Genomic DNA, 26,906 nt, shown 5'->3' with positions numbered 1-26,906 from the left:
TTGCAAGGCAATGGGGTCACACATCTAGGTAATTAGGTGTCTGAGGCTGGATTTGAACTCAGGCCCTCCTGACTTCAGGGCTATTGCTCTATTCACTGCACCTCCTAGATGCCCAGCAACTAACTTTTAATGTAAAAAGAGCATCTCACACATCCATTTGTTGAAGAATTTGTTCATTTAATAGCACATAGGAAAGACAAAGGTATAGTAAGAACTTTGAATTTGGTGAAGACCTTGAGCTGAAACTGTTAAATTATGTACTTTGGGACCATTTTGACCAGTATAACTAGCTGAAAGTCAGTGAGACTCTTTCCCCCCCTTAACATTAAAAATCTTATCGTAGTATCCATTACATTAAAGTGGTTCAAGACATCTATCTTGTCTTTGGATTGTCTTATTAAACACTTGAATTTGAGCCCTTGGCTGGCTGCAGCATATGTGAAGTGATGATGAAGTTTATCCATTCTCTGAGTGTGCTGCTCTGTCCTTCCTGCAGCTCTCAGCTCCTGTTCTAGGAACTCTGAGTAATGTAACCTCCAGATGGCCTCCAGGCTTGCAGTGTTCTGCTGCACCTGGCTGGTGTATGTGGTGGTCTTACTGGTAGGAAGGAATAGGGTCAGCAGGGGTGGAACCTTATCTATTTAGGGTCCCACCTTACCAAGACGAATGACTGATGTCTGATCACATGCTGTAACCTTAAAGCCATTTCTTTGAAAATGAACCTACATCTTGAGTTGTGAGTCCTTTGAGAAGTTCTCTTGTCACTGTTCTCTTTACACATGAATGAGAAACTGTTTATTTTAGTCATCTGTGCCATCATCAGGTTTGTGTTTTGTAGAAGCCACTAAAGCAATATAACATAAATAGATCAGGAGTAGGCAGAAAGTTTATTTGTTATAGTGTAAAGAGTGCCAGATTGAATTCTAATGCAAAGTCTTGTAGACTTTCTAATGTCTGTTCTGTGATTCTATAATTGAAAAGAAAAACAAATTAAATGAAATTTGTTTTCAGATGTAATATCTAAATATGCAATCAAATTTTGATAAATGATTGTTAATACACAATAAAGAGGCAAGTGGTACTTGAAAAGTGTTGAATTCATTTGGGAAAAATTTCGTTTTTAATCTCATTAATCACATGATAATTGTTATGACTGATGATACTTAACATCTTCTTTCAAAGGATGTTTTGAGAATCAAATTAGATAAATCTCTTTGGAAAATTTAAGGTGTTGTATGAGACTTTCACTTTCTGAAGTACACAAAATGAGTTTGGTGGCATGGTTGTTTGAGACCTGGGTCACAATGCCAAAGATCAAAATTCAAATCCACTTTCTAGCTGTATTCTTTTGCAGATCAAATGAGATAATATTTGTAAAGCACTCAGGTACAATACAGACACTAATATTAAGATAGTATATAAATGTTATATAAAAGAAAGGAGCCCACTCTGTTATTAGAAATTTGAAGATATTATTTGGGGGATAGGATATTAGAAGCTATAGTTTTGATGGCAAGAAAATAAAAAATGAGGTGGTGATTAGAAGTCAGAAGGGATTTCAGTAAATGAAGAACCAGAGTTGAAAAGTGGAGGAATCTATTGAAACATGGGGAAATGGCATGAGCCCAGGAAGTGTGGTTGAAGAGAGTAGGATAAGGATAGAGGTCCTTGGGTAGGGACAGATTTCCTTAAAAATAATTTATTGAATGACTGTTCTATAAGTGAACCCAGCAGTATGCTAGATTATATCCTGATTATACCAAAGAAATTTTTGCCTTGCATTTTTTATGAAATATCATAGGTTTGGCTGCCTTTATTATACAGTGGATTAGGCCCTGACCCATTGGAGAGAATGCTGAATTTCAATGCAGGAAGAGCTGAGTTCTAATTCTATTAGTCTACTTACTTAAAGTAGTCTCTTACTCATCTACCAAGAAGGGGGTTGGACTCAGCAGTCCAACTCTAAAAATCTAAGAGCTTACCTGGGTAGGTTACTTAGTCTTATTCTTTCACTCATCCTTCAAAGAAGAGGGTTGGACTGAGTGGTCTAGTTCTAAACCTAAGGTCTTTGAAACTGGGACATGGATCCATTTTTTTTTCTGTTGCTAATGACTTGGCATCTCTTAGGCTCAGGTTCCTTATTTAAGTGATAGTGCCTAATTAGATGCTTTTAAAGGCCTTTCTTAGGAATCTAGGAAGACCTAGAGTAGAATAGATAATATCTACAAAGAGTAATTATAGCAGTCAAAGCTGAAATTAGATTTGTATTTTGAAAGGAGTGCATCAAGTAGGTCTTTCAGTTCAGCATGCTGTTTCATGAAATGATTATTTAATTTTGTGAATAATTATGCTCTGCTGGTTAATTGTGTTAACCTCCTATCTCAAGATAACCTTTATGGAAATCTTTTCAGTTTGATCCAAACTGTTAAAACCTACATACATCTCTTTAGATCCAAAAAATTACTAAAACTACTTTGTAAAGATTTCAAACACCTTTGAAAGGAGACTTGCATAGTGGAAAGAGCACTGGACCTGAGGGAGGATAAGACCAGAATTTGTGTCCTAGCTCCCACTCTGAACTTGGGGCAAATCATTTAACATATAAGGAACTCAGTTTTCTCCTCCCCAAAAGAGCATTGAATTAGATATCTCAGCTCCCTTGCAGTTGCAAATACCTAGGTCCTTTTTCACTCCTTTTTTTTCCCCCCATTTGTATGCCAGGTTGTCATGTTGGCAATGTATAATTTGTCTCTGGAAGGAACTGGACGTCAAGGTTATTTCAGGTGGAAAGAAGATATTTGTGCTTTTATTGAGAAACATTGGACCTTTTTACTAGGAAACAGGTAAAATTTCTTATTTGAAATTTGCAAGTTGTAGAAGATAAACTAGACTATAGATTTATTTGTATTATCATAATCTGTTTACTTCAATTAGGTATAAAACTTCATTATGTGAGTCACATTGACTTGTCTCTTTTACAATGATATTTCCAGATCTTAAAAGTCCTGTTTACAGCATTTATTGAGTCAAAAGAATCTATAAAAAAACAGACCTTTTCCAGGGGAAGCCTTAAAGTAATATAGCAAATTTCTGAGTAGGAAAGGATGGTGATGAGCTAGAGTAGTAAAGATAATTTTTCCCATATTAGATCCTATTGGTCTTAACTCTTTTTAAAACTCTTCAAGCAGTTTAATTCCTCATTCGTTCTCTTAACATTATACATTGTGTTTTGGATTACTAATAAACTTAAGCTTGCTCATCTAGATCTCAAGTACCTTGAAGGCAGCCTTTATGGTTCTTTAAATGCTCTCCTGGGCACATGCTAAACACTACATATTTGTATAATTTTCTCCCCATTTACAGTGTCACTACCACTGAACTTTTTTTTTCTTTTCTTTTTTCATTGAAGGCACTGGGTTTAAGTGACTTGCCCAAAGTCACACAGCTAGGCAATTAAGTGCCTGAGGTTGGATTTGAACTCAAGTACTCTTGACTCAAGGGCTAGGGCTCCATGGACTGAGCCACCTAGCTGCCCCTGAACTTTTATTTTTCTTAAACTTTTTCCATTTCAGTAAATTTAAAGGGTCCTTATGATTTTAGCTATTGAAATAGGTTAAATCTGTTTAACTTTGTTTGAATTTCGTTCAAAATTCTGAATTCATTATATGCTGCATCAGGAGAAGATGAATAAATCTTGCACAATTCAATGACTATAGATATGACAAATCTCTGATCAAGTCAGAGCAGGATTTTTATTAACTGTTATCCTGTTTAGCATAGTCCTTTGTGTGTTTCTCCCAAGGTAATGGGAGTAAATTTACTAAATAGACTTAGTAAAAAGCCTTTCAGGTTTTGCTGATCTTGCTGAGAACATATTGGAGTGAGTGAGTCACTGGTTGTGTGTCCTTATGAGACCTTGAAATGAGAGGAATAACTAATTTAGAGAATATGTTAGTCTACTTTTATGATAGGGGTCATTCTAGTTTCCAGATTATTTATTGGTGTTAAGAAAGGAGTTGACAATACAAAGAAGTCTATTCATTAACGGGGAAGCCTATTAGCTTAGTATAATTTGGCATTATTTATGGAACTTGTTTTAATGTACCTTTGCCAATGGCAGGAAAGAAGAAAATGTAGTTTTGAAATCTGTGCTTTTATTTTTGAGGACTTTTTCATTTGAACGCTATCTCTGTAAAAAGTGTTTACCAAATTTTTGTCTTTTTTAAAAATGCTGTCTGATTTAATTAAATTTGCACTCAATTGTTTATTCTTGTGAACCCTAAGACTGGGGTTTGTATTTGTTTGTCTTTGTTAGCTGGTTTGGAGAGTCATCTGCCCAGGCATGACATTATTTTCTTTTTACTGCTCTGGATATTTTTGCCATTGAATCTTAACATTCTAGCCACTTTCCCTTTACCCTGGCTCTACTTTCAAATCTATGCTAAAATCCTACCTTCCAAAGTCTTTTCCTTTTGACCTTAAGATCCTTTAAGGCCTTCCTTACTATTTCCACAATACATCCTCTATATATCTTTTTTTGTATTATAATATTTGCACATTTTCTCTGTGAACACTTTGAGACCAGGGACTATTTTTTGTATTTGTTATATCTCAAATGTTGAGTATACACAGTAGTCATTTAATAAATATTTATTGATTTGACCTTGTTTTGAATTAATGTCACTCCTAATATATGATATAAAGAGTCTTTATAAAATCCTTGTGTAATTTAAAAGCTTTAATGTCATTTTTATTGAGATACAAACTGCAAATGTCTTACAGAGAATAATTTACTTCCCAGCATTGCAATATTTGTAGCTACATGATAATAAATATTACGTTTTCATAGAAGCTGAAAAAAGAATGTTGCTTTAATTTGCTTTTAAATGGAATTTATGAATTGTCTATAGCACACCTAGATTCTAATTAAAGTTGAAAGTACACTTAAGAATATTGTACGGAATAGATGCAAAATTTCGATTCAACTCCAGTCTAACTTTTTGACTAGACCTGTGATTTTTATCAGTGTATATACAAACAGTATAGAAAGTCAGTGAAAACTTGACTAGTAACCCAATACTAACAATTTAGTTTCCTTGGTTTCCATACATATGCCATGTTTGGTTATAAAAAATGATATTTTCTGGCTTTATAAGTCACAGTTTTTATTTTAAATTTCTCAAGAGTATATTTTTTTTAGAGGCAGCTAGGTGCCACAGTGGATGGAGTCAGGAGGACCTAAGTTCAAATGCAGCCTCAGACACTTAATTGCCTAGCTTTGTCATCATGGGCAAGTCACTTAACTCCATTACCTTAAATAATAAAATAATGATAATGATAATAATGATAATAATAATAGAGGGTTTGTTTTTGATGACTAAACAATTAGAACGTGTCTGTTTCTAAAAACAAATTTTTAATTACACAAAGATATATGTAAGTGCATTGCACCTGTCCTAACACAAAATTCATTACAAAATGCTACAATCTGGCTAATATGCTTACTGTGGGAAAGTATTTTAAAATTTGTATATGCCAAGGCATAAGGCTTAGTGAAATGCTGTATGCTATGATAACAAAAAAGTTTAGATATAGATATCCTTGGAGAGCACATAATATAATTAATGAATGTGCTAATTGTTTTTCAGTGTTATGAGCATTATTATATTCTAGTATCCGGTTTTGTATTTTCACTTTGGGGCTTCCCTTTTACTTAGAGAAATAGAGAAGTGGTCCTCTGTAGTTTATGGTAGAAACAAAAAAAAAAAAGATTGCTGCTTCTTATTGTTATCAGCCCAACCTATTAGACACATGAACACATAGGAAATAGGTTACTCACCAAAAACTTCCTAATCTGTTACTGTGAGAGATCTTGAGGTACAACTCTCAGGTCTTAGACATTTTTTCTAACCTGAATTAAATCAGTTTCTTATTCTTTTTGCCATGATGTCACAGTACTAAAGATTGTTTTTAGAAGTGTATGACTAGGGTGAGTGGATTTATTTCATTTCTGTAAGCAGGTCTTGATGTATATGAAGATTTCAGAAATAGTGGGAATATAATTAAAGTTATTTCTTTACTTTTTCTCCCTTCTACTCATTCATTACTTTGGACTTTGAAGAATGGAAAAGGGAAGAAATGTAGATACTCTCCAATGGAGTACTACATCTTAGAATTTAGCTGTTCCTTCTTATCTCACATGCCTCTCATCCGTTGAGGAAAAACAACTAGATAATTATTAAGTGTTTGAGGTCACATTTGAATTCAGGTCCTTCTGACTCCAAGGCCAGTACTCTATCTACTGTGCCACCTAGCCACCCCTTAATAGACTTTTTTTTTTTGCAAGGCAAATGGGGTTAAGTGGCTTGCCCAAAGCCACATAGCTAGGTAATTTATTAAGTGTCTGAGGCTGGATTTGAACCCAAGTACTCCTGACTCCAGAGCCAGTGTGCTTTATCCACTGCGCCACCTAAGCCGCCCCATTAATGGATCTTCTAATGTATGTACTTTAATCTTTGGAGAGCTAGCCATGTACTTTACAATGGAAAAACTTGAAAAAAATTTATAAGGATTCTCTGTATCAAAGATTCTTTTTTTCCCCCTCTTAAATAAATTTACATTTAAGAACTCTTGTGACATATATTTTCAGATCATGTTTTAGAACTAAAACAGTTTTCTATTAAATGGAAATTCAGAGTCAATTATTTCCCTGTAGTTTAAACCCTCAGAGCTTGTGGTACATGACATGCAGTTATAGTTCTGCATCAGTACTTGAAAACCAGTAATGGGTATTTTTCAGATGGCAATCCCTTAGGCAAAGTGAACTCTTTCTCCAGGGCATAAGACCTTTCAGTGCCACTGATTGCCAAACTTCTGGGAGTAGGGTAATATAACACTTGGTTTAATTTTTTTGACATATGTTAAATATTAACTTATATTTTTAAAACCTTTACACAATTAAAATTTGTTTCCTTGAATATCTAAATAATCTTAAAATAACGTGACTGTAGGAAAGTCACATTTGCTGAAAATTACAGGGAATATGGTTTATATCCACCTAAAAATAGTCATCAATTGGAAACCTATGTAATTTACGATTTTAAATAGACTTTTATTCTTTCTTTTAGGAAAAAGACTTCAACCTGGTGGAGCACAGTAGCAGGTTGCCTTAGTGTGGGGAGCCCAGTATTTTTCCGCTCAGGTGCTCAGGAATTTGGAGAACCAGGATGGTGGAAACTTGTTCATAACAAGCCCCCAACTATGAAACCCGAAGGAGAGAAACTGTCTGCCTCTGCTCTGAAAGTAAAAGGTACCCTGGAAACAGGACAAGAGGGTGCCAGGCAGGCCAAAGTCAACCAGTTCAAAGATAGGAGATCCTAAAGATAGGAGCCCTGTTTTTAACTGGAATGACTAGTTTGTGTCCATGGAAGCTATTGTGTTGGTATGTTCTGTATGACAGGACATTTTTATTTTACTTTTTTATTACTGTTTCTATTTTTACCACTTATTTACTGATTTATTTACTTTATAAATAAAATAATTATTTATGAATTTATTTATTACTATTTTATTTTACCAATAAATGTGCTTTTACTATAATTTGTGTCAAGTACTTGAAAATTTCTTGTTCAAAAATCTGATTTCCTAGTGTTTTTGACTTTTAAATTCACACTTTTAGAGACATTAAAAAGCCTTGTTTTAGCCATAATTAGGCATTTGTCGATCACTTTGTTAAGTATAAAACATTGTACTAAGCTATCCTTATATTTAGCCAAAAGATCTAATGTGGAATATTTGGGGGTCAGTCTATAAAGATTTGCAAAACACTGCCCCTGGCATACAAATAGGAGTGGAGATACCAATATGAAAAAGAAAGATGGTCCTGCCCTCAAGGAGCTTACTATGGAAATGGGGAAAGTTTCCACACAAAAGGAAACTAAAAAGGAAGGTGACTGAGTTGCCAGTATGTACCCCCACTTTAGGGCTTAAGGTTCTTGGGAGTCCAGTGAACATGGCAGCTTGTAGCAAATGAAGATTGTTAGAAACATCTGAGCTCTCTAAAGAGAAACTCCAGCCTATTCATTTGAAGCTATCTCCAAGATAATGAGATTTCAGGTGTTGAACTTTAACCTGGGAAAGGCTTGGCCTTCCTGCAGCTGAAACCAAGTTAAAACAGCTGATGGTTAATGAAGAGTTTAGATATGTAAATTGTAAATGAGTGTTTAGATATTTATTGTTTTTCTTTAGCCTCAAAACCAGCTTTGGATCCCATCATCACAGTAGAAGGGCTTAGGAAAAGAGTAAGTCGAAATCCTGTGGAATCTGCCATGGAACTGAAGGAGAAGAGATCAAGAACTCAAGAAGCTAAAGACATCAGGAGAGCCCAGAAAGAGGCAGCTGGATTTTTGGATAGAAGCACATCTTCCACCCCAGTAAAATTCATCAGCCGAGGCCGTAGACCTGATATGGTTCTTGAGAAGGGAGAGGTGATTGACTTTTCTTCCTTGAGTTCCTCTGATCGGACACCTTTGACAAGTCCATCTCCTTCTCCTTCTCTGGATTTTTCTGCTCCTGGAACTCCAGCTTCCCATTCAGCAACTCCTAGCCTGCTGTCAGAAGCGGATCTTATTCCAGATGTAATGCCACCACAAGCCTTATTTCATGGTAAGAATTGCCTGTTGAGTTCTTCCAACCCTCACAACCTTCATTTAATGAATTCTGTTGAATATTGCTTTATTTTTATGTAGCATGTTTACTGGAGGAAATAAAATTCTAAAGCAGGTTTTTAGACATTCTGTCATTTGAATTTTTTATCCTGACTTAAATACCAAAAAAAGCGTTTCTGTTCACCCAATAGAACACCCCAAAACACTTATGTAAAAATGAATCTAATTCAATGCCACCTTGCTTTTTTTAAAAAAGTTAATAAAGTCTAAAAATACTTTTGAAATTGTGCTCTGTCTTTTGAATTTTTTCTCTTTTGTGCATTCTTTAAAAAGTTTCCCCACTTTCTCCCCTTTTTTGATGCCACTATTGCTGACTTCCCATTTCAATTCAGTAGGGAAAGAAAAAATCCTTGTAACAAATTAGTATAGTCAAGTAAAATGACTCCACACAGTGAACTATACTCAATAATATATGTCTCTGCAATTTGTGTTCATTACCTCTTGTTAGGAGGGAGTAGATAGAATTTTTTTTTTTTAAGGAAGTGGGGTTAAGTGGCTTGCCCAAGGCCACACAGCTAGGTAAATACTGAGTGTCTGAGGCAGGATTTGAACTCAGGTACTCCTGACTCCAGGGCCGGTGCTCTATCCACTGTGCAACCTAGCTGGCCGGTAGGTAGAATTTTTCTGGAGACATTTGGTCATGGCATTGATCTTAAGACAATGTTTCTGTCCTGTAAATTGTCATCCTGATTTTAGTCTCTTTATTCTATTCTACCCAGGATTCTCTGAAATTGCCTTTTTATCATTTAAAAAAAACCCATTCAGTTTATTTTCAGTTCTGAATTTTCTTTTTCCTCTCCCTTTTAGAATTAAGAAAAATGAAACTCATTTAAAAAATACATACTCATGCAATTTCTTCATTAGCCATGCCAAAAAGAAAATTTTCTGATAATTTGCCACTACAAAAAGTTGGCTATAAATATTTTTGAACATGTTTGAACATGTTTTCTGTTGCTTCTATCATTGATCTCTTTGGGATGTAAATATAAAAGAATTGGTGGATCAAAACTGTATACACAGTTTAATTGCTTTTGGGTCTTATAGCTTTGAAGGGACACTTTGTTCTACTCCATTAGAATGTTGGCAATAGATTGTATTGAAATGTTTGAGATTCTTCTTCCATTAATGGTCTTAATTTTCTTCCATTCTATACAGTAAGTTATTTTTTATTGTAAGATTCTCTTTTCTTTTTGGAATATTGAAATCCAGTATTTGATTCATAGTAGAAATTGCCATGCCTTATGTGATTTTGAACATTGTGGGGGGGGTTGTATTTTGGGATATTTATAGTTTTGTGGTGTTTGGGGGTTTTTTTTTCCCTAACTTGAGAGCTCTGGATTTGGACTCTTGGACATTCCGGGACTTTTTGTTTTGTTTTTAAAGACTTCCTTTCAGGAGTACTTGATATCTCCTTTCTGTGTTTATCTTTTTTGGGGGGAGGTAAAAGACATGGGAAGTTCTCATTTTCTTTGCAGTTAGTTTTCATTCATGATTTCTTGAGATAAAACTCCACAATCCTTACTCTGGATACAGATGATATTCTCCATCATGGATACCCTGAAATTGTCCCTGATTATTGTTGCACTGTGAGTGAGCAAGTCCATTAAAGTTGATAATCACCCCAAGTTGCTGTTAAGGTGCACAGTGTTCTTCTAGATCTGCTCAGCAAGACTTTCCAGGCTTCTCTGTAATCCTATCCCTCCTTATTTCTAATAGAACAATAGTGTTCCACATACCACAGTTTGTTCAGGCATTCCTCAATTGATGGACATCACTCGATTTCCAATTCTTTGCCACCACAGAAAGAGCTATGAATATTTTTGTACAAGTGATGTTCATACCCTTTTTCATGATCTCTTCAGGGTATAGACCCAGTGGAGGCATTGCTGGATCAAAGGGGGTAATGCACATTTTTATTGCCCTTTGGGCATAATTTTAAATTGCTCTCCAGAAAGGTGGATCAGTTCACAGATCCACCAACAAGGCATTAGTGTCCCAGATTTCTCACATCCATTCCTACATTTCTTTGTCCTTTCTGGTCATATTGGCCAATCTGAGAGGTAAAAGGTGGTACCTCAGATTCTTTAATTTGCATTTCTCTAATCAGTAATGATTTGGAGCAATATTTCATATCACTGTGGATTGCTTTGATTTCCTCATCTGTAAATTTCCTTTGTATATCCTTTGACCATTTGTTAATTGGGAAATGGCTTTTTTTTTATATAAATTTAAATCATTTCTCTGTTTTAGAAATGAATCCTTTGTTAGAAATAGTAATTGTCAAAATTTTTTTCCATTTACTACATTTCTTTTGTTCTTGGTTACAGTGGTTTTATTTGTGTCTCTAAAAGATATTTCCTAGGCCTCTTTCCAGGTTAGTGCAGATGGTTTATATTTTCCATTTTTTTCAATTGTTTGGTTTTGTTTGATTATTTCTTTTTTGTTTTTGCAAGGCCATGAGGTTAAATGACTTGCCCAAGGTTACACACACTGCATCAGCTCTTATTCTGAATGGATTTGAGTCTTAGAATTGTCTTGGTTCATTGTATTGCTATGAGAAGAGCTAAGTCAGTCATGGTTAATTATTGTACAGGTTATACTTTTCTGAATACAATGTTCTGGTTCTGTAAGGAATTTACATGTGAATGGAGGAAGACAGTATATAAAACGAAAATGGGAAGTGAAATGAGGATACAGATATCCCAAGACAATCCTGGTGGTAAAGTTCAGAGTCAAACATGGGCTCGACCTCAGACACCTCAGACACTTAATAATTCATTACCTAGCTGTGTGGCCTTGGCAAGCCACTTACCCCATTGCCCTGCAAAAACCTTAAAAAAAGAAAAAAAAACCATGGGCAAAGACTGTCCTGACTGGGTCTGTCTCAATTGTAGGCCCCCCCCCCCCCAGAACAAATTCATCAATGGAAATATGCCAAGGTGATAGGGCAACTTGTAATCTGAAATCAAGCCTCTTCCTAGGGGTACATATCCCTAGTATTATACTAGATCTTTAAGCCCCTTTTTGGCATCTCAGAACAGGGTGTTAAGAGACCTCAAAATTCCTGGACCTGAGCTGTACAGTTTTCAGTGCCATGATACCACACTAGTTTATAACTGCTGACCTGTTTGCAACACTTTGTGTTATGGCTTTCCCAGAGTGTCCCTTTACTCATCCTTCCTCAAGACATAGGGTTTATGCAGGTTAGCTTTGCTAGAGGGGCTCATATTCCTCTTGGTCATAGGATCTGACTGACTTTAAAGCAATGTGGGAGTGAAAAAAGTCACTTTCTATAGTTTTCATTGAATTTTTGATCATTTGGTCTGATACAAACTTCATTTTTTTCAGAATAGGTATATAGAAACTAGACTTCCTCTTCAAGCACCTGTCTTGGCAAGAAATGTCACATTCTGCCATTTTCAAAACATCTTATGTAATTTTATCACTCAGCCAAAGTAATGTAGATATTTTTCTATGTGCTAATTGGAATTACTTTTGTAATAACTAGAGGTATGTTTAGCCATTAGCTATAAAAGCATTGATAGATTATTCTGAAAATTGAGATCTTTCAAACAAAAGGCACCTATTGTAAGGATTATAGGAAACATGAGTGAATTAAATCTGCCATTAATAACTATAACCTGGGGGCAGCTAGGTGGCACAGTAGATAGAGCACTGGCCCTGGAGTCAGGAGTACCTGAGTTCAAATCCAGCCTTAGACACTTAATTACCTAGCTGTGTGGCCTTGGGCAAGCCACTTAACCCCATTGCCTTGCAAAAAAAAACTAAAACTAAAAAAAATAACTAACCTGAACCCTTTTTAAATCTTACTGATATCTTTTCATATCACCTTCATTTTCAAATATGTCCTTTCTTTCTGAACAACCTGGTAAAACAAAGATTATAAAGAAAGGTAATCATTTAAGCAAAGCCAATACATCAGTTATTTCTGTATTATGCTAATATATTCATATTCATTGCCACGATAATAAAAAGAAAGGCAAGGAGGTATACATTTTTAGGAAAAAATGATCATTAGAATTAAACATCATTCAAGGTTTGGGGGGGATGTTTCTACATGCATTATCATAATCATTTGTGTATATATTTGTTTCTGCTGACTTCAATTTTCATTATGATTTTCATCAACATCTCAGAGTTTCTGTTTCTCTGAGTTCTTTATACTTAATCTTTGGTAATAGTTGATTAAATTCACATGACAAATTTTGTCTACGTATTTGTCAGTTGTCCATCTACTTAGTATGCATAGTTCTTTGCTACCATTAAATAAGCCAATATGAATATTTTTGTTTACTTTTTTCCCATTTATTTGTATCTGTAGAAATTAAATCGGGGTCAGATGAAAAGAACATTCACTTTTTTAAGTATAATTCCACATTGTTTTCTTTATTTCTTTGTTGGGGGTTTTTTTTTCCAGGCAAAGTAATATGATTAAGTGACTTGTCCAAGTCACACAGCTAGGTAATTTAGTGTCTAAGGCCTGATTTGAACTCAGGCCCTCCTGACTCCAGGACAGGTGCTCTATACACTGGGCTACCTAGCTGTCCCCCTTTTTATTTTAATTTATTTGTTTTTCTAAAGTGATTTGATTTTTAGCTCTACCAACTCTTTACAGGTGCTGGTCCTTTGTAGTTCTATAAACATTATCTTTTATCACCTTTCCCTCTTTGATAAATATGAATGGTAAAACCCCAGAAATATTTAATTTATATTTATTATTTCAATGAACTGAAACAGTCTTTGATATGATTTGTTATTTGGATTCCTTTCAGAATAGTTGGTCTGTATTTGACTAAATATGTTAGGGTTTAGTTCTTGTCTTTTTCTTTCTTTTTTTTTTCATTTATTTAAGGGAATGGGTTTAAGTGACTTGCCCAGGGTCACACAGCTAGGCAATTATTAAGTGTCTGAGGTCACATTTGCACTCAGGTCCTCCTGACTCCAGGGCTGATGCTCTATCCACTGTGCCATCTAGCTGCCTCTAACTATTAGACTTTTTTTAGGTGGTTTTTTTTGTTTGTTTTTTTTTGCAAGGCAGTGGGGTTAAGTGGCTTGCCCAAGGCCACATGGCTAGGTAATTATTAAGTGTCTGAGACTGGATTTGAACCCAGGTACTCCTGACTGCAGGGCCGGTGCTTTACCACTGCGCCACCTAGCCGCCCCCTAACTATTAGACTTTTTACAAAAACTACCAACAAGAAATACATTTGGTTTGAGTTTTATACTCTTATTGGAAAAAAGAGAAGAAAAGGTATGTAGAATGTGGAAAAATCATAAATTAACTATCATGCTATTTTATAGCAATATTGCTAAAAGAAATCCAAAATGAGACAAAATAAAATATTGCCAGTGAATGAATTCCTGTCTTATTTTTAGACACCTATCTAAAACGGCAACATAAGCTCAGTTTCACATTTAATATTATTTCAATTGCATTAAAAAGCATTAGGACCATTCGCAATGACTTAAAGCTAAGTAAAATTAAGTCCTTGCCAAGTAGAAACTAATTCAGCTACCATTCTACATTATTTATAGTCTATCAAAAAAAATTTTCTTAAACATCTGTTGCCTCAAATGGAGTTTTTTAATGACTCGGTGGTTTTTTTGGGAGGGGGGGTTGGTTGTTCTTAGTTTTTATATTTAAAAGTTTTGGAATTTTAGATTTACGGTTGCAGTATCTTGGGTCTTTTAAGGGGGAGTTGATAGTTTGATTTTGAATGACTTTCATTTGCTACATTTTGAACAGAGTTCATCTACTTGAAAACAGCAAAATTTCTTTTCAAATTTTGTGTTTTCACAAAATACTGATTACATAAATAATACCTTTAATTTTCAAAGCATTTTCAAAACAGTTACTTTTATGTTTACAAATGGACCCTAATAAAGTAAGGTAATATGGTCTAACTTGAAAGGGCAGTGGACTTAAGAGTGTCAAGAAATCGGTAGGTTAAATCCTGGCTCTGATGTAGCTAGTCAGTTTTTCTGCCTTCATATTTTCATCTGAAATAAGCTAATAGGAATTGGAGCTAGAACCAGGTCTCCTTACTCTTAGGCCTCTGGTAAAAAAAAAATTGTTGAAAAACTTAACATTGAACATTAGTACATCCACTTAAACTTGCTTAGTAAATATTTACCTATAAATTATAATTATTAAAAATATAAATTTTTTAGCTGCTTTCTCTAAGTCTCCATTAAAATTATTCTCATTCATTTTTTTCCTCTTACATGGGCATACTATGTATTTTGTTCTTTTTTTATTCTCTTCATTATTTCATTAAAATCTTTTTAGATTTTTTTTCTTAAAATTGATCTCAATTGTACTTCACTAGATTACATGCCAGTATGACATAATGTATAGTGCTTATTCCAGGATTCATTCTTCTGATCCCTATAGCTTTTGAGGCCATGAGCAAGTCATCTATCCTTTCAGTATCTTGGTTTTCTAAGATTATAAATTACATGTGGATTACCAACATAGATCATTGTAAGAATTTCCCATGCCTTTCAAATCAAATCTGTATATCCTTCCGCAAAAACATTCCATTACATTAATGTTCACTTTATTTAACCATTCTGCCTTTGATGGACATTTACTTTTTTCCAGATTTTTGTGATTATATGTTTCTATAAAAATTTTTGAAAGCATAGCTCTTTTTTGTCATCTTTAATAACTTGAAGAATATATTTCCAATAATAAAACAAGTGGTCCAAGGGCTTGATAATTTTTGTAACTTTTACTCAGTTCTGCTAGATAATCTCTTCAAAAATGTTTTATTAGTTTGTACTATTATCAAAGAATAATTTTAACCATGTTTTTACGAATATGTCATTTTTAGATTTTTCAAGGCAATGGGGTTAAGTGGCATGTCCAAGGTCACACTGCTAGGCAATTATTAAATATCTGAGGTTAGATTTAGCCTCAAGTCCCCTTGACTACAGGGCTGGTGCTCTATCCACTGCACCACCTAGCTACCCCCTTTTCAATTGTTCGATGACTATGGTTAAAATGCTACTCATGTGCTGAAGTGGCCCTACTCTAAGAACTTTTTATATTTTTCAGGATATAAGTTGGGACCTAATTCCTTTTTTTTGGTGGTGGTGGTAAAGGTGGCTGAGAAAGAGGAGAAGGAAAAGAACAAAAAAAGGAGAAAGGAAAAAGGGGGGGGAAGGTAGAAGAGAAAGAAAGTTAAAAGGAAAAATTTCTACCCCAAGTACTCTTTTTTTTTGCAAGGCAAATGGGGTTAAATGGCTTGCCCAAGGCCACAAGGCTAGGTAATTATTAAAATTTCTGAGGCCAGATTTGAACCCAGGTACTCCTGACTCCAAGGCTGGTGCTCTATTTGAAAACAGGAAAATTCACCTAGCCGCCCCTATTTTGATCTGTTTAATAGGTTGGTTTAGAGAGATCTTTTAATTTAATCAGTTTAAAGTGTTTCTCTTTGTATTAAAGCCATTTTGATAGTTCTTATTGCCCTAGAAAATGTTGATTTTTGCCTAGTAGAATATCTGTACTTTGAGGACAGACTGCCTAGTTATTCTTTTGCCTTTCACATATTGAGACAATAGATATTTGTCAAGTTCAGTTACCTCTAAAGAGAATATATACATTTAGTTTCCTCCTTTGATTCTTGATTTTATTTATGTATTTATTTGTTTATTTTCCCAGCTGTATGCAAGTAGGGATCTGAAATTGGTATAATCTTTAAACTTTTAAATTTTGTATTATTTCTCTTACAGGGTTGTGCCTAGATAACTTAATTGTAAGCTATATGATATGAACTCTTTGGTTTTTGGCAAGGCAATAGGGCTAAGTGACTTGACCAAGATCACACAGCTAGGTAATTATTGAGTGTCTGAGACCAAATTTTCTACTCACTTCCTCCTGACTCCAGGGACGATGCTCTATTCACTGTGCCACATAGCTGCCCCAACTCATTTTATTATTATCAGAACTTTATTCTTCTGAATTTGTTTTATTTGGATGACTTAAATCTTATCTTTTTTGATTAGGTTCAGATAGAAATGGTGCTGCTATATTTTATTTTTAGCTTTTATAAAGGACTACCTCTGAACTTGATAGTGATGACCTTAATCTTTAATCTTTTGATCAGTTTTTATTTTTAGCTTTTATAGAGGAATATACTTTTGGTGCTATCATAGATTGTTTAGTGTAAAGGAATAAAATGTTTTTGTCTATAGCAAGGATGTGGGAAAAGGGACACTGCACATTCTCAATAATCATTATTTTGGTTGGCAAGGTTTTGAGTTTCACATTTCTATTGCTTTATTTTTATGTCTAGATGATGAAGAGATGGAAGGAGATGGGGTTATAGATCCAGGAATAGAATATGTCCCTCCTTCTACTGCGTCATCAAGCTCTGGGGCCATGGTGGGAGGGAGAAAGAAAGTCAAAGCACCAGAACAAATCAAGCAAGAAGTTGAAAGTGAGGAAGAGAAAACTGAACGGTTGGAAGCTGATAGTGAAGACACTGAAGATTCAAGTGCATCCTTACAAACAAGAACAAGAGAAAAGAGGAAACCACAGCTAGAGAAAGACAATAAACCAAAAGGTCCCAAATATACCCCCATTAGCATTTATGAAGAAAAACTCCTCCTGAGAAGGCTTGAGGCCTGCCCCAGTGCTGTTCTCGTGACTCCAGAAGCTAGGAGGCTAAAACGAAAATTGATTGTCAGACAAGCCAAGAGAGAGAGGGGCTTACCCCTTTTTGATTTGGACCAGGTTGTTAATGCTGCTCTTCTTTTGGTTGATGGTATCTATGGAACCAAAGATGGAGGAGCATCAAGAATTCCAGCTGGACATGCCACATACAGGACAACCTGTCAAGACTTCAGAATTCTTGACCGTTATCAAGTGAGTAGTGCCAGATGCCGATAACAGTGTTGTGCTTTAACTGGGAAAATTTTGACTTTTTAGACTTTGTATGATAAGGATTGCTATAGAAAAAAATTTTTTAATTGTAGACATGAACATTTAAATGTTCCCTTAAAATAGTCAAATGAAGCTGTTTAATGGTATGAGCATAACTCCATAGACTGTCAGAACAGATTGCAGATTTATTCAAGTTGGAAAATATAATTATTATTAAAATATAGCATTTATATGCCAGTCATTGTATTGGGTATTGAGGATTCTAACTAGGATAAGATATTTCCTATGGTGAAGGAGCTTCTATTTTATGGGTGTTAGGGAATTTGGGGATACTTGCAAATAATGAAGTAAAGAGTATATTTTTAAAAAAATACCACTCATATGCAAAAGTCTTGGGGAAGGATGAGGGGAACACTTCAGGGAACCAGAAGATCTGAAAAAAAAACTTGATCAAAAAATTCATGTGGCTTCCACTTTGCTTAATTCTAATTCTTATTTGGCTATTAAGGTCAATTTGTAAATAATGTTTTCTTTGTTCTCGTTCAGTTTACAGACATACCAAGAAAAATCACTTTAAATTTTCGGAATTTTTTTATAAAATAGTTGCCATGGAGTTTAAAAAAAAACCTGTTTTTTATTCAAAGAAGTTACAACACAAAAGAAAGTAACAGGAAAGTTAAGTAAAGATTAAAGAAAAGGTCACAGTACCTAAAAAGCTCCATAGATTTTTTTTTTTTTAGGTTTTTATAAGGCAAATGTGGTTAAGTGGTTTGCCCAAGGCCACACAACTAAATAATCATTAAGTGTCTGAGGCAAGATTTGAAATCAAGTACTCCTGACTCCAGGGCTGGTGCTCTAGTCACTGCACCACCTAGCCACCTCTAGGGATTTTTAATATCAAAATCTATAGTCTATAAGAATCTTAAATTTTTCAGATGGAGAACAAAGGAACTTGTTTTCAGGTCACAGGAAAAAATTTTTAATTGCTGATTAATACCTTTAGTAATCTTAATATATAACTAGGTTTTTTTTGTTTTTTTTTTTGTCTTAGACTGCCCTGCCATCCAGAAAAGGATATCGCCACCAGACAACAAAATTTTTGTCCCGATTGGTAGGATCAGAAGATATGGCAGCAGACCATAGTATTGTTAGCCCTTATACTTCTCGGGTATTAAAACCTTATATCAGGTATATATGTCAGCAGAGGTTTAATGTCATGTTTGTCATTGAAAATGATCCCTGTCTCCTTTGCTCTTCACCTTGTTTGTCAGTTGGTTTTTAGCATGGAACCTAGAAGGGGGGTGGAGGTGAAAGGGAGAGTTTAGAAGTAAAAGTGAGGGTGACTCTAGATTCATTAATCTAGAGGCCAGTCTTTAGCATCCTTTCCTCGTCACTTACTCTATTGTCTTTAATTTTCATTTTTGATCTCATTAATTTTTTATTTTAGTTCCCCTGGTCAACTCTTTTCTTTCATTCTTAATACTTTTGAGGGAGAGAGTTTGAACATAGCCAAGTTTCAGTCACACTTTGCACTGTAACACTTATCTAGGGATATGATTTTGAGTTGAAACCAACATGAATCTTGCAGTTCTAGTTGTGTCCTGCTCTCACTGGCACACAGCAAGAATAGCATGGTTATGTAGCGCCATAAATTCTCTTGAGATCATTATCCCATAGCATTCTCCTATTAGAGCACATATAATTTCCAGATTGTGAGAGGATCTTGGCAAACTATGTCCATACCTGAAAGCAAAAATGATAGCTTGGGCTATAAGAGGCAAAAATTTTTGAGAAAGAAATATAATAGAAATGAATTAGATTCTCTGATTTTTTTTTTTCCAAAAAGATTTTAGGGATTTTGTTAGTGGAATTTCACCTTTGTTCCAACAGAATTGGAGTACTAGTTAGCTATTAAATGAAAGTCCTTTTATTAAAATCCTTAGTTTTTGCATGGTTGTGGCCATTTAATGATGTAGGAAATAAAAGTTTCAGGGAGGACTGGAGCAACATCCTCATCTAGTATCTAACTGGATAATACCAATGCTGTAATGAACACCATAGTAGTTAACAATAATAAAGGCTTCTATTGATGGAATAGGCAGAACAGACAAGTTGAATGAACTAATAAGCTCTTAATCCTTAGAGTTGGTCATTTCAGGGATAGAATCAAACTCACTGAGCAGGAAAAAAACTTGGATCTGTTTTACTTGTGCCCTACTTATATGATTGTATTTACTTTCTGAGTTAATCAGTCTGACTTTCTTTAATCAGTGCTAAAAAAAATTTTTTCAGTTAAGAAAGAATATGATTTCTATTGTCTACCTCTTGATTTCTTCAGACCTTTAAAGAGGTTATCTTGAATTTTCACATATGACATGTTTTATGATCATCAAAAAAATTATAATAAAAATTTTTTTCATGTTGTCATTTTTTTCTTCCTTTGATATGGGGAGGCGTGATTATGAGTCAAAACCTCCTAAACTTCAGCTTCTGGCTGAGATACGTGCCTATCTTCATAAGAATGATCCCAGTTGGAAACCAGAACCTGAAGCACCTATTGATTATTGCTATGTTCGCCCAAATCACATCCCAACAATAAATTCTATGTGTCATGAATTTTTCTGGCCTGGTAAGATAACTCTGATTTACACTTAACATTTCTTTATTCTTCATTCTTCATTAAACCAAAATTTTAAGTCTCTAATAGATATATTTTGTAACATTAATATTAAAAAAAGAATCATGGAATGTTAGAGTTGGGAGGGACCTTAGACACCAAGTCCAAAGAACACCCCCCCCCCCCAATATTATGTATTAGTGTTAGTACCCAGAGAGGTAAAATAACTGTCTAAAGACAGTTGAAGGTCACTGAGAAGAGCTAAGACTTATTCAATTTTCCAGATCCCCACCTCTGCAATAAACTCCTTCAGACTTATATGTTCATCTTTTCCTTTTCTGATATTAGACAAAAAACATTTAAAATAGTCGGGTCACTTTGTTTGATTCTTATGGCCTGACTCTGCCTTCAGAATGCAATTTGTCATGTTTTTCCAGTCACATGTTATGATAGAACTGTCTGCAGAGGCCATGTAATCTACCTAAGACCCTTTTTCTTGGTCATCAAGACCAATATCTACTAAACTGTCAGCATTAGCTGATTACTCATTTGTTTCAGTTGTGACATTTTCTGTTTTCTACTTCATAGGACCATAGATTTAGAGCTGGAAGGGACCTTTAGATGTCATCTAGTCCATCCCTCTTTACAGATGAGGAAACTGAGGCCCAGACAGGGTAAGTGGCTCTCCTGAGGTCACATAGGTAGTGAGCTCAGAACCGGGACTTAGACCTGGTTCTTTTGCCTCCAAATCTGGCTTTACACTAATCAGGTTGCCTCCCAAATGATACTTAAATGATTTAACTGTCCTTTAGCAATTCCTAGAATACATGAGCAAGGATCATTTTAATGTATGATCAGGAGTGATGGGGCAAAGCAGAAATACAAAGTACTGCAGGGATATTTGAAGAGGAAGAGAAATTATCAGCTAAGGAGAACAAGAATACATAGAGTTGTTTCTCTGAAATTTAATCTTGAAGGAAGATAACTCACATTTAAGTAGCACTTAAAGGTTTTCAAGGTGCTTTCTTTACTGCAACCTTGGGATTATCGGTATTGATAAACAATGCTATCCCCATTTTACATGTGAGAAACTGAGACTTGGAGAGGTGTTCCCCCATTAAAATGTAAGGTTCTAGAGGCCAGGGACTAATTGTTTTTCTTTTTTTTCTCTTAACATTTGACACAGTTCCTGCCACACATTAAACCCTTAATTGTAAAGTTTGTTGCCTTGCTCAAGATAAAGGGTGTCAGAACCACAATTTGTCAGGTTTTTCTTGATGAGTCTGGTGCTCTTTGCACTATACTTCCTGTCAGGATTCTGAAACATGGAGAAAGGACAGACTGCATTTGCAGAGCTTGCAGGTAGTATGGTGACTTCTGTTAAGCTATAGTCATTAAGGTAGATTTTGTCCGAAAGAATTTGAATACCTAATTTTTTTTTTTTATCGTATCTATTCATACAGTCCCATCCTCTCTCCTGACCTGTAGTCATCTTAAACTTGTAATGTCTGTAAAATTAACTTTTCCTCTTCAGGGCAACACCATCCCTTCTAGATCCTCGGTTTTCAACCCAGATACATCCTTAGCTCCCCCCCTTTATTGAAGCTGTTGACAAGACTTGCCAAATTCACTTTGCAACAGCTCTTGAATAAGCCAGTTTCTCCTCTGACACTGCGGTCACTCTGGTGCAGGCTCTCATCAGCTCACTACTTGATGATCCCAGTATCCTGCTGGAGGGTTCTTCTTCAAGTCTCTTTCCCACCTCAGTATACCCTCCATTCAGTCCCTAAAGTGTAGAACTGACATTTCATTCCTTTATTCTATAAACTCCAGGGCTCCCTTTTGCTACTCTTAGGAATTCACAGCTGTTCATTACCTACTCTCTTCCAGTTTTCATATACCTTATATTCTTTACTGATCCACATGTTCACACAAGCAATCCATTTCTTGACTAGGCATTTTTTTTTCAGCTGTCTCCTTTGTCTGGAATGATCTCCCTCATTTTCACCCAGTGTTATCCCTGTCCTCCTTTAATTCCCAACTAAGATCCCATTTTCTACAGGAAGCCAATCCCTTAATGTAATTTCTAATTTTTCTGTTAATTCCTATTTATTCTGTATATAACTTATTTCAACATATTTGTTAGATTGTGAGCGTATTGAGGGCATGAACTGTTCTTCCCTTTTTCTATATCACCTCCTCATAGTATCTGGCATACGTAGGTAGTACTTAATAAATGCTTATTGACTAATTTTTGTATTACTCCTCTACCCCTTTCACCCCTTACCATGAACTTTTCTATTTCTGTCTCTGTCCCCCTGTTCTCTAGTCTGTTGATAAGTAACATTTGCATACATCCCCTTCTCCAGATTTTTTAAAAAAATTGTTTATTTAAGGCAATGGAGTTATAATAAGTGATTTTTGTCCAAGGTCACACAGCTAGGCAATTAATAATGTCTGAGGGCAGATTTGAACTCGGGTCCTCCTGACTCTAGGGCTGGTGCACTTTCCACTGCACCTTCTAGCTGGCTGAGAAAAGCCACCAGATTTTTAAAATTTTTTTATTTATTTAAACATCCCTTCTCTATTCACATGGCCACTTTCCTGGTATAGGTTCCTCCTACAGAAACAATTGCTGTTTCCTTCCTTCTTTCAGGTCTCCCTTGACTTCCTCTTAGCTGTCAAAGTAGGAGTTGTTCTCACCATACCGTCCCCTTTTTTGATTAATACCAAGTCTTTCTTAGATCAAATTTTCAATTGTCTGTTTGACTTTTAAAGCCCTTCATAACTTTAATCTTGACCTTACAGTGACACCATCCACCTTTATGTTCCTCACATACTACATACTTCCAATTCCACATTTTCATTGACTGAGCCTCTTGCCTGCATTTAAATTCATGATTCACCTTAAATCCTACCTGCTATTCTTTCCCACTCCCACCCCCCATTCTTGATGATCCCAGTATCCTGCTGGAGGGTTCTTCTTTAAAACTCAGTGTTTGCCTTACACATATTTGTATTCATATATATCTCCATCTATTTACACACACAATTATATATATCATATATAATTGCTTCCATATTGCCTCCCTCTTTAGAGCGCCTTAAGGCCAGTACTATGCTTGTACCTTTCTTTCATATCCCTAGGACTTGGAACAATGCCTCAAATACTAATGCCATAATAAATTATTATTGACAGACAGTATTTTTAAAAATCTGCAGTTTCTCAGACAATAGGGAACAATAAAAGATCATTTAAATAGTTGAGGAATAGTTTGGACATTTGGGGAGAGTTTTCCCAACAATGTAAAGGATAGTTTGAAAAGGGAGGCATGGAAAGAAGACCAGAGAGGAGACTTTCTGAGAAGTGATGATGACTTGGATTAGAGCTGTGACTTTTGAATGACAAGAAGAGACAGTGTTGTAGAAAGAGCCCAATTTGTCAGCTTATCAGATGTGGAAAGTGAGGGAAAACTACAAGACTTGGGGTACCTTGAGGGATGGTAGCGCGTTTAGTTTGAGAAGGGTAAAAGATCAGTTTTCTACTTTAGAATTTGAGGAGCTAGCAGGATATCTTAAGTAGAAATGAACTGCTGACATCTGGAAATAGGGGAGGAAACCACAGGAAATATTAAGGCAACATATAAATTTGGTGATGATCTTTTATAGAGGCAACAACTGAAATGTGAACTAATTGGTCTACCACTCTCCTATGAAATGACATGATTCCGAACTTCCCAAAAGCATATGGGTGCCTGAAAACTCCCAACTTTGAATCTATTTCCAACTCTGCAACTTGGTTACCCTCACCTCTCTGGGCCTCGGTTTTCTCATCCTTAAAATGAGGTTAGATTGGAATATCCCTAAAGTCCCTTCTAACTCTAATACTTTTTTTTTTTTTTACTGTAGCTTAACTGTGAGAATACCTTATCCTTTCTATTTTCATATAGAATTCATTAAAGTCTCGAGTTACTTTTTATGTTTTGAAATATTATTTTCTTCTTGCATGTAAGTGGTATGTATTTAATAGCTAAGTATAGGTCTTTGATTAATATCCAAGTTATTGTATTCTAAATATTTGATATGATGTGCTTTTAGTTGTCATATCTTAAATTCTTTTTGTTTTCTATCTTTAGGGATTGATTTGTCAGAATGCCTTCAGTATCCAGATTTCAGTGTTGTTGTTCTTTATAAGAAAGTCATTATTGCCTTTGGCTTTATGGTTCCTGATGTCAAGTATAATGAAGCTTACATTTCATTTCTGTTTGTTCATCCTGAATGGAGGAGAGCAGGAATAGCAACTTTTATGATTTATCATCTTATTCAGGTAATTTATCCATAAGCAATTTTTAATGTTCCCAAACACTGTGCTTAGTTCTAGAAATAAATAAAAAATAGAAAAACAAGATATTACCTGTTCCCAAGGAACTTCTATCCTTAATAAAAGGAGAGCACACAGTCAGGTAGGTTCAGCTGTGGGATAGAAAAGCTAGATAGTCCTTAAGGTACCAAGCCCAAAAGTTTTGAAGTATTGTAATGGCAAAACAGATGTCTAGAGAGGTACATAAGACATGGTGTGAGGCATTTATCTGGCAAAAGTCAGAAGGGGGGGGTCAAAGGAGAGCAGGACCTTGGGTAACCTCTGGGGGGGGTAGGGAGGAAGGAGAGCTTGGAATTCTGCCAAGATGAAACTGGTTATTAAGACCTGAGGCAAGGAAATAGTTTTCAATCTTTTTCTTCTGGGTTCTTGTCCCTATTGGGATCTAGTTTGTGGTTAAATTGGCATAAGAGAATAAAAGGTTATAGCTGACAAATTTGTTTTTTTGGATCATGATCTAGGGGAATAATGGGATGCCTAAGTAAATAAAATGGGTAGATGATATGGAAAGATCACTTGTGCATATTTTAAAATACTTAAAATCTATCATTTGCTGGCATGGAATTTGAAAGAAACAAGCTTGTGGATAAGAACAAGAGCTAAAACTAAAATAAAAAAAACTACAAACACTTCATTCCCTTTCATTATTCATCCTAATTTAGGCTTCTGACATTAGTAGAGTCATAAACATTGTGGTACTGAAAAATAGAGCTGTTTTATGGTCTCAATTTTTTCATCATATTCAAAATTGTATTAAATTCATACTATGTATGTGCTTCTTTTACATTTCAATTGGATTTCCTTTGCTCAAGCCTTCATTTTTGTTTTTCTTTGCCCTAAAAGAGTTTTTTTTTCATTTATGAGATGGATTTAAAGACATTTTAAATTTCTCAGAAAGTTACTCTCCTTACTTTGTGAATATATGAATCGGTGACTGACAAATAGGGTGAGGATGAAAATTCCTTCTACCCAATGAAGGTTCAGAATAGTCTCTCAAACTTGGTATTAATACAGTTGTTTGGGGACCCTAAGAGGTTAAAATGATTTTCAAAGGCTTACCTAACTAGCATGTGTGTGCCACAGAATGCCTTTGAATTCTGGTCTTCCCAACTACAGTACATTGTTGATAGTATGAGTTATATTACTATGTGTAGGAGTTTGTTTTTTTTTTTTTACCATAAATCCTCCATTTTTCACTTGTGTCTCTGTAGGGGATTATGGGTTAAATGGGCAGACTTTTTCAGATTAGAACTGACAAGATGCTGTTTTTCCAGTTCTTATTGGAACTAGTTCCTTTGCCAGAGTTTGGCAGTACTAAAGACCTTCCTGTCTAAACAGTGATCTTTCCCACTTAATATTCCTATAACACTTATTTATCTGTATAATTCATGTCTGACCCTCGTTCTTGGAATGCTCTTTTCCCTGTACCGCCTTGTCCCTGCTTTGGTTCTAGACAGAGCTCAGATCCCACTTTGTGCAGGAGACCTTTTCTAGTCTTCCTAATGGTTTCCCCTCGCATGTTACCTTTATTTACTCTGTAAATATATTATTTTTGTTTAGTTATTTACATATTTCCTCCAAATTAGAAGGTATATGCATTTTGATTTGAATAAATTTGACTTTATTTGTAGTCATTCCCCAGAACTGTGACCTGGCAGGAAGTAAAGTTTATAATCTGGTTACTGCTGTGATCTGTCTTATTAAAGACTGATTGTTGGAAGCCCTCTTCTCTTCTGTCTTCAGCAGTTTTCTTTACAGAGAACTGATATTTTTGTTGTTGTTCTAAGCTAGCTTAGTTGAATGCTACCTTTTTTTTAATTTACAATTTAGTACACCTATTTTCTTCTAGATATGCCTCATAAGTAGCTGTGGGTCTAATTTGGGTTTTAGGGTGTCAATCTAGGGTCTCAGGGGTGTCTGTCAACTAACCCATGAAGAAGTTGTGAAGTCTAGACCCAAACACCACCTGGAGGAGGTACCTCTGAGTTTACTGCTCATTAAAGAGGGAGTCTTTTTTTTTTTTTTGCCTTATCTTTAAATTTTCATTGATTAAAGATCTTACTTTTTCATTTAGATGTAATAATTAGAAGGAAGAAAGGACGGAGACAAGCATATTGTTAAATGCATACCATGTGCTGCCAGACACCACACTATATATATAAGTACAATATCTTGCAGCTTCTGGGAAATAGGTACTGTTATTATCCTCATTTCATAAGCGTAGAAACTGAGGAAGACTGGGAAGTCACTTGTCATGTTTGCCCAAGTATTCAT

General features: G+C 35.3%; 1 protein-coding gene and 1 non-coding gene across 3 annotated transcripts in view; both read left to right on the top strand.

The window, feature by feature from the left end:
* KAT14 (lysine acetyltransferase 14) overlaps positions 1-26,906 on the top strand; it is a 38,309-nt gene that overhangs the window by 4,421 nt on the left and 6,982 nt on the right. The window contains exons 3-10 of one of the 2 annotated variants that reach the window (XR_012473353.1): positions 2,722-2,843; positions 7,128-7,309; positions 8,248-8,664; positions 17,048-17,619; positions 18,689-18,825; positions 20,091-20,266; positions 20,843-20,928; positions 24,391-24,480. Coding sequence is in view for 1 of the 2 variants with exons in the window: in XM_074209376.1 (XP_074065477.1) it covers positions 2,722-2,843; positions 7,128-7,309; positions 8,248-8,664; positions 17,048-17,619; positions 18,689-18,825; positions 20,091-20,266; positions 24,391-24,581 (1,797 nt within the window). In the remaining variant the exon portion in view is untranslated. Of the gene's footprint in view, positions 1-2,721; positions 2,844-7,127; positions 7,310-8,247; positions 8,665-17,047; positions 17,620-18,688; positions 18,826-20,090; positions 20,267-20,842; positions 20,929-24,390; positions 24,582-26,906 lie in introns of those variants that run through there. The other variant, XM_074209376.1, reaches the window with a different exon arrangement.
* On the top strand, positions 439-685 carry LOC141510724 (small nucleolar RNA SNORD17). Its single transcript, XR_012475144.1, has one exon. It is a non-coding gene; the product is annotated as a small nucleolar RNA SNORD17 (small nucleolar RNA).

Source organism: Macrotis lagotis, chromosome 1, assembly GCF_037893015.1.
Source record: "Macrotis lagotis isolate mMagLag1 chromosome 1, bilby.v1.9.chrom.fasta, whole genome shotgun sequence".
NCBI lineage: Eukaryota > Metazoa > Chordata > Mammalia > Peramelemorphia > Peramelidae > Macrotis > Macrotis lagotis.
Note: the sequence above shows the minus strand (reverse complement) of the source record. Positions and strands in the feature narration are given on the sequence as shown.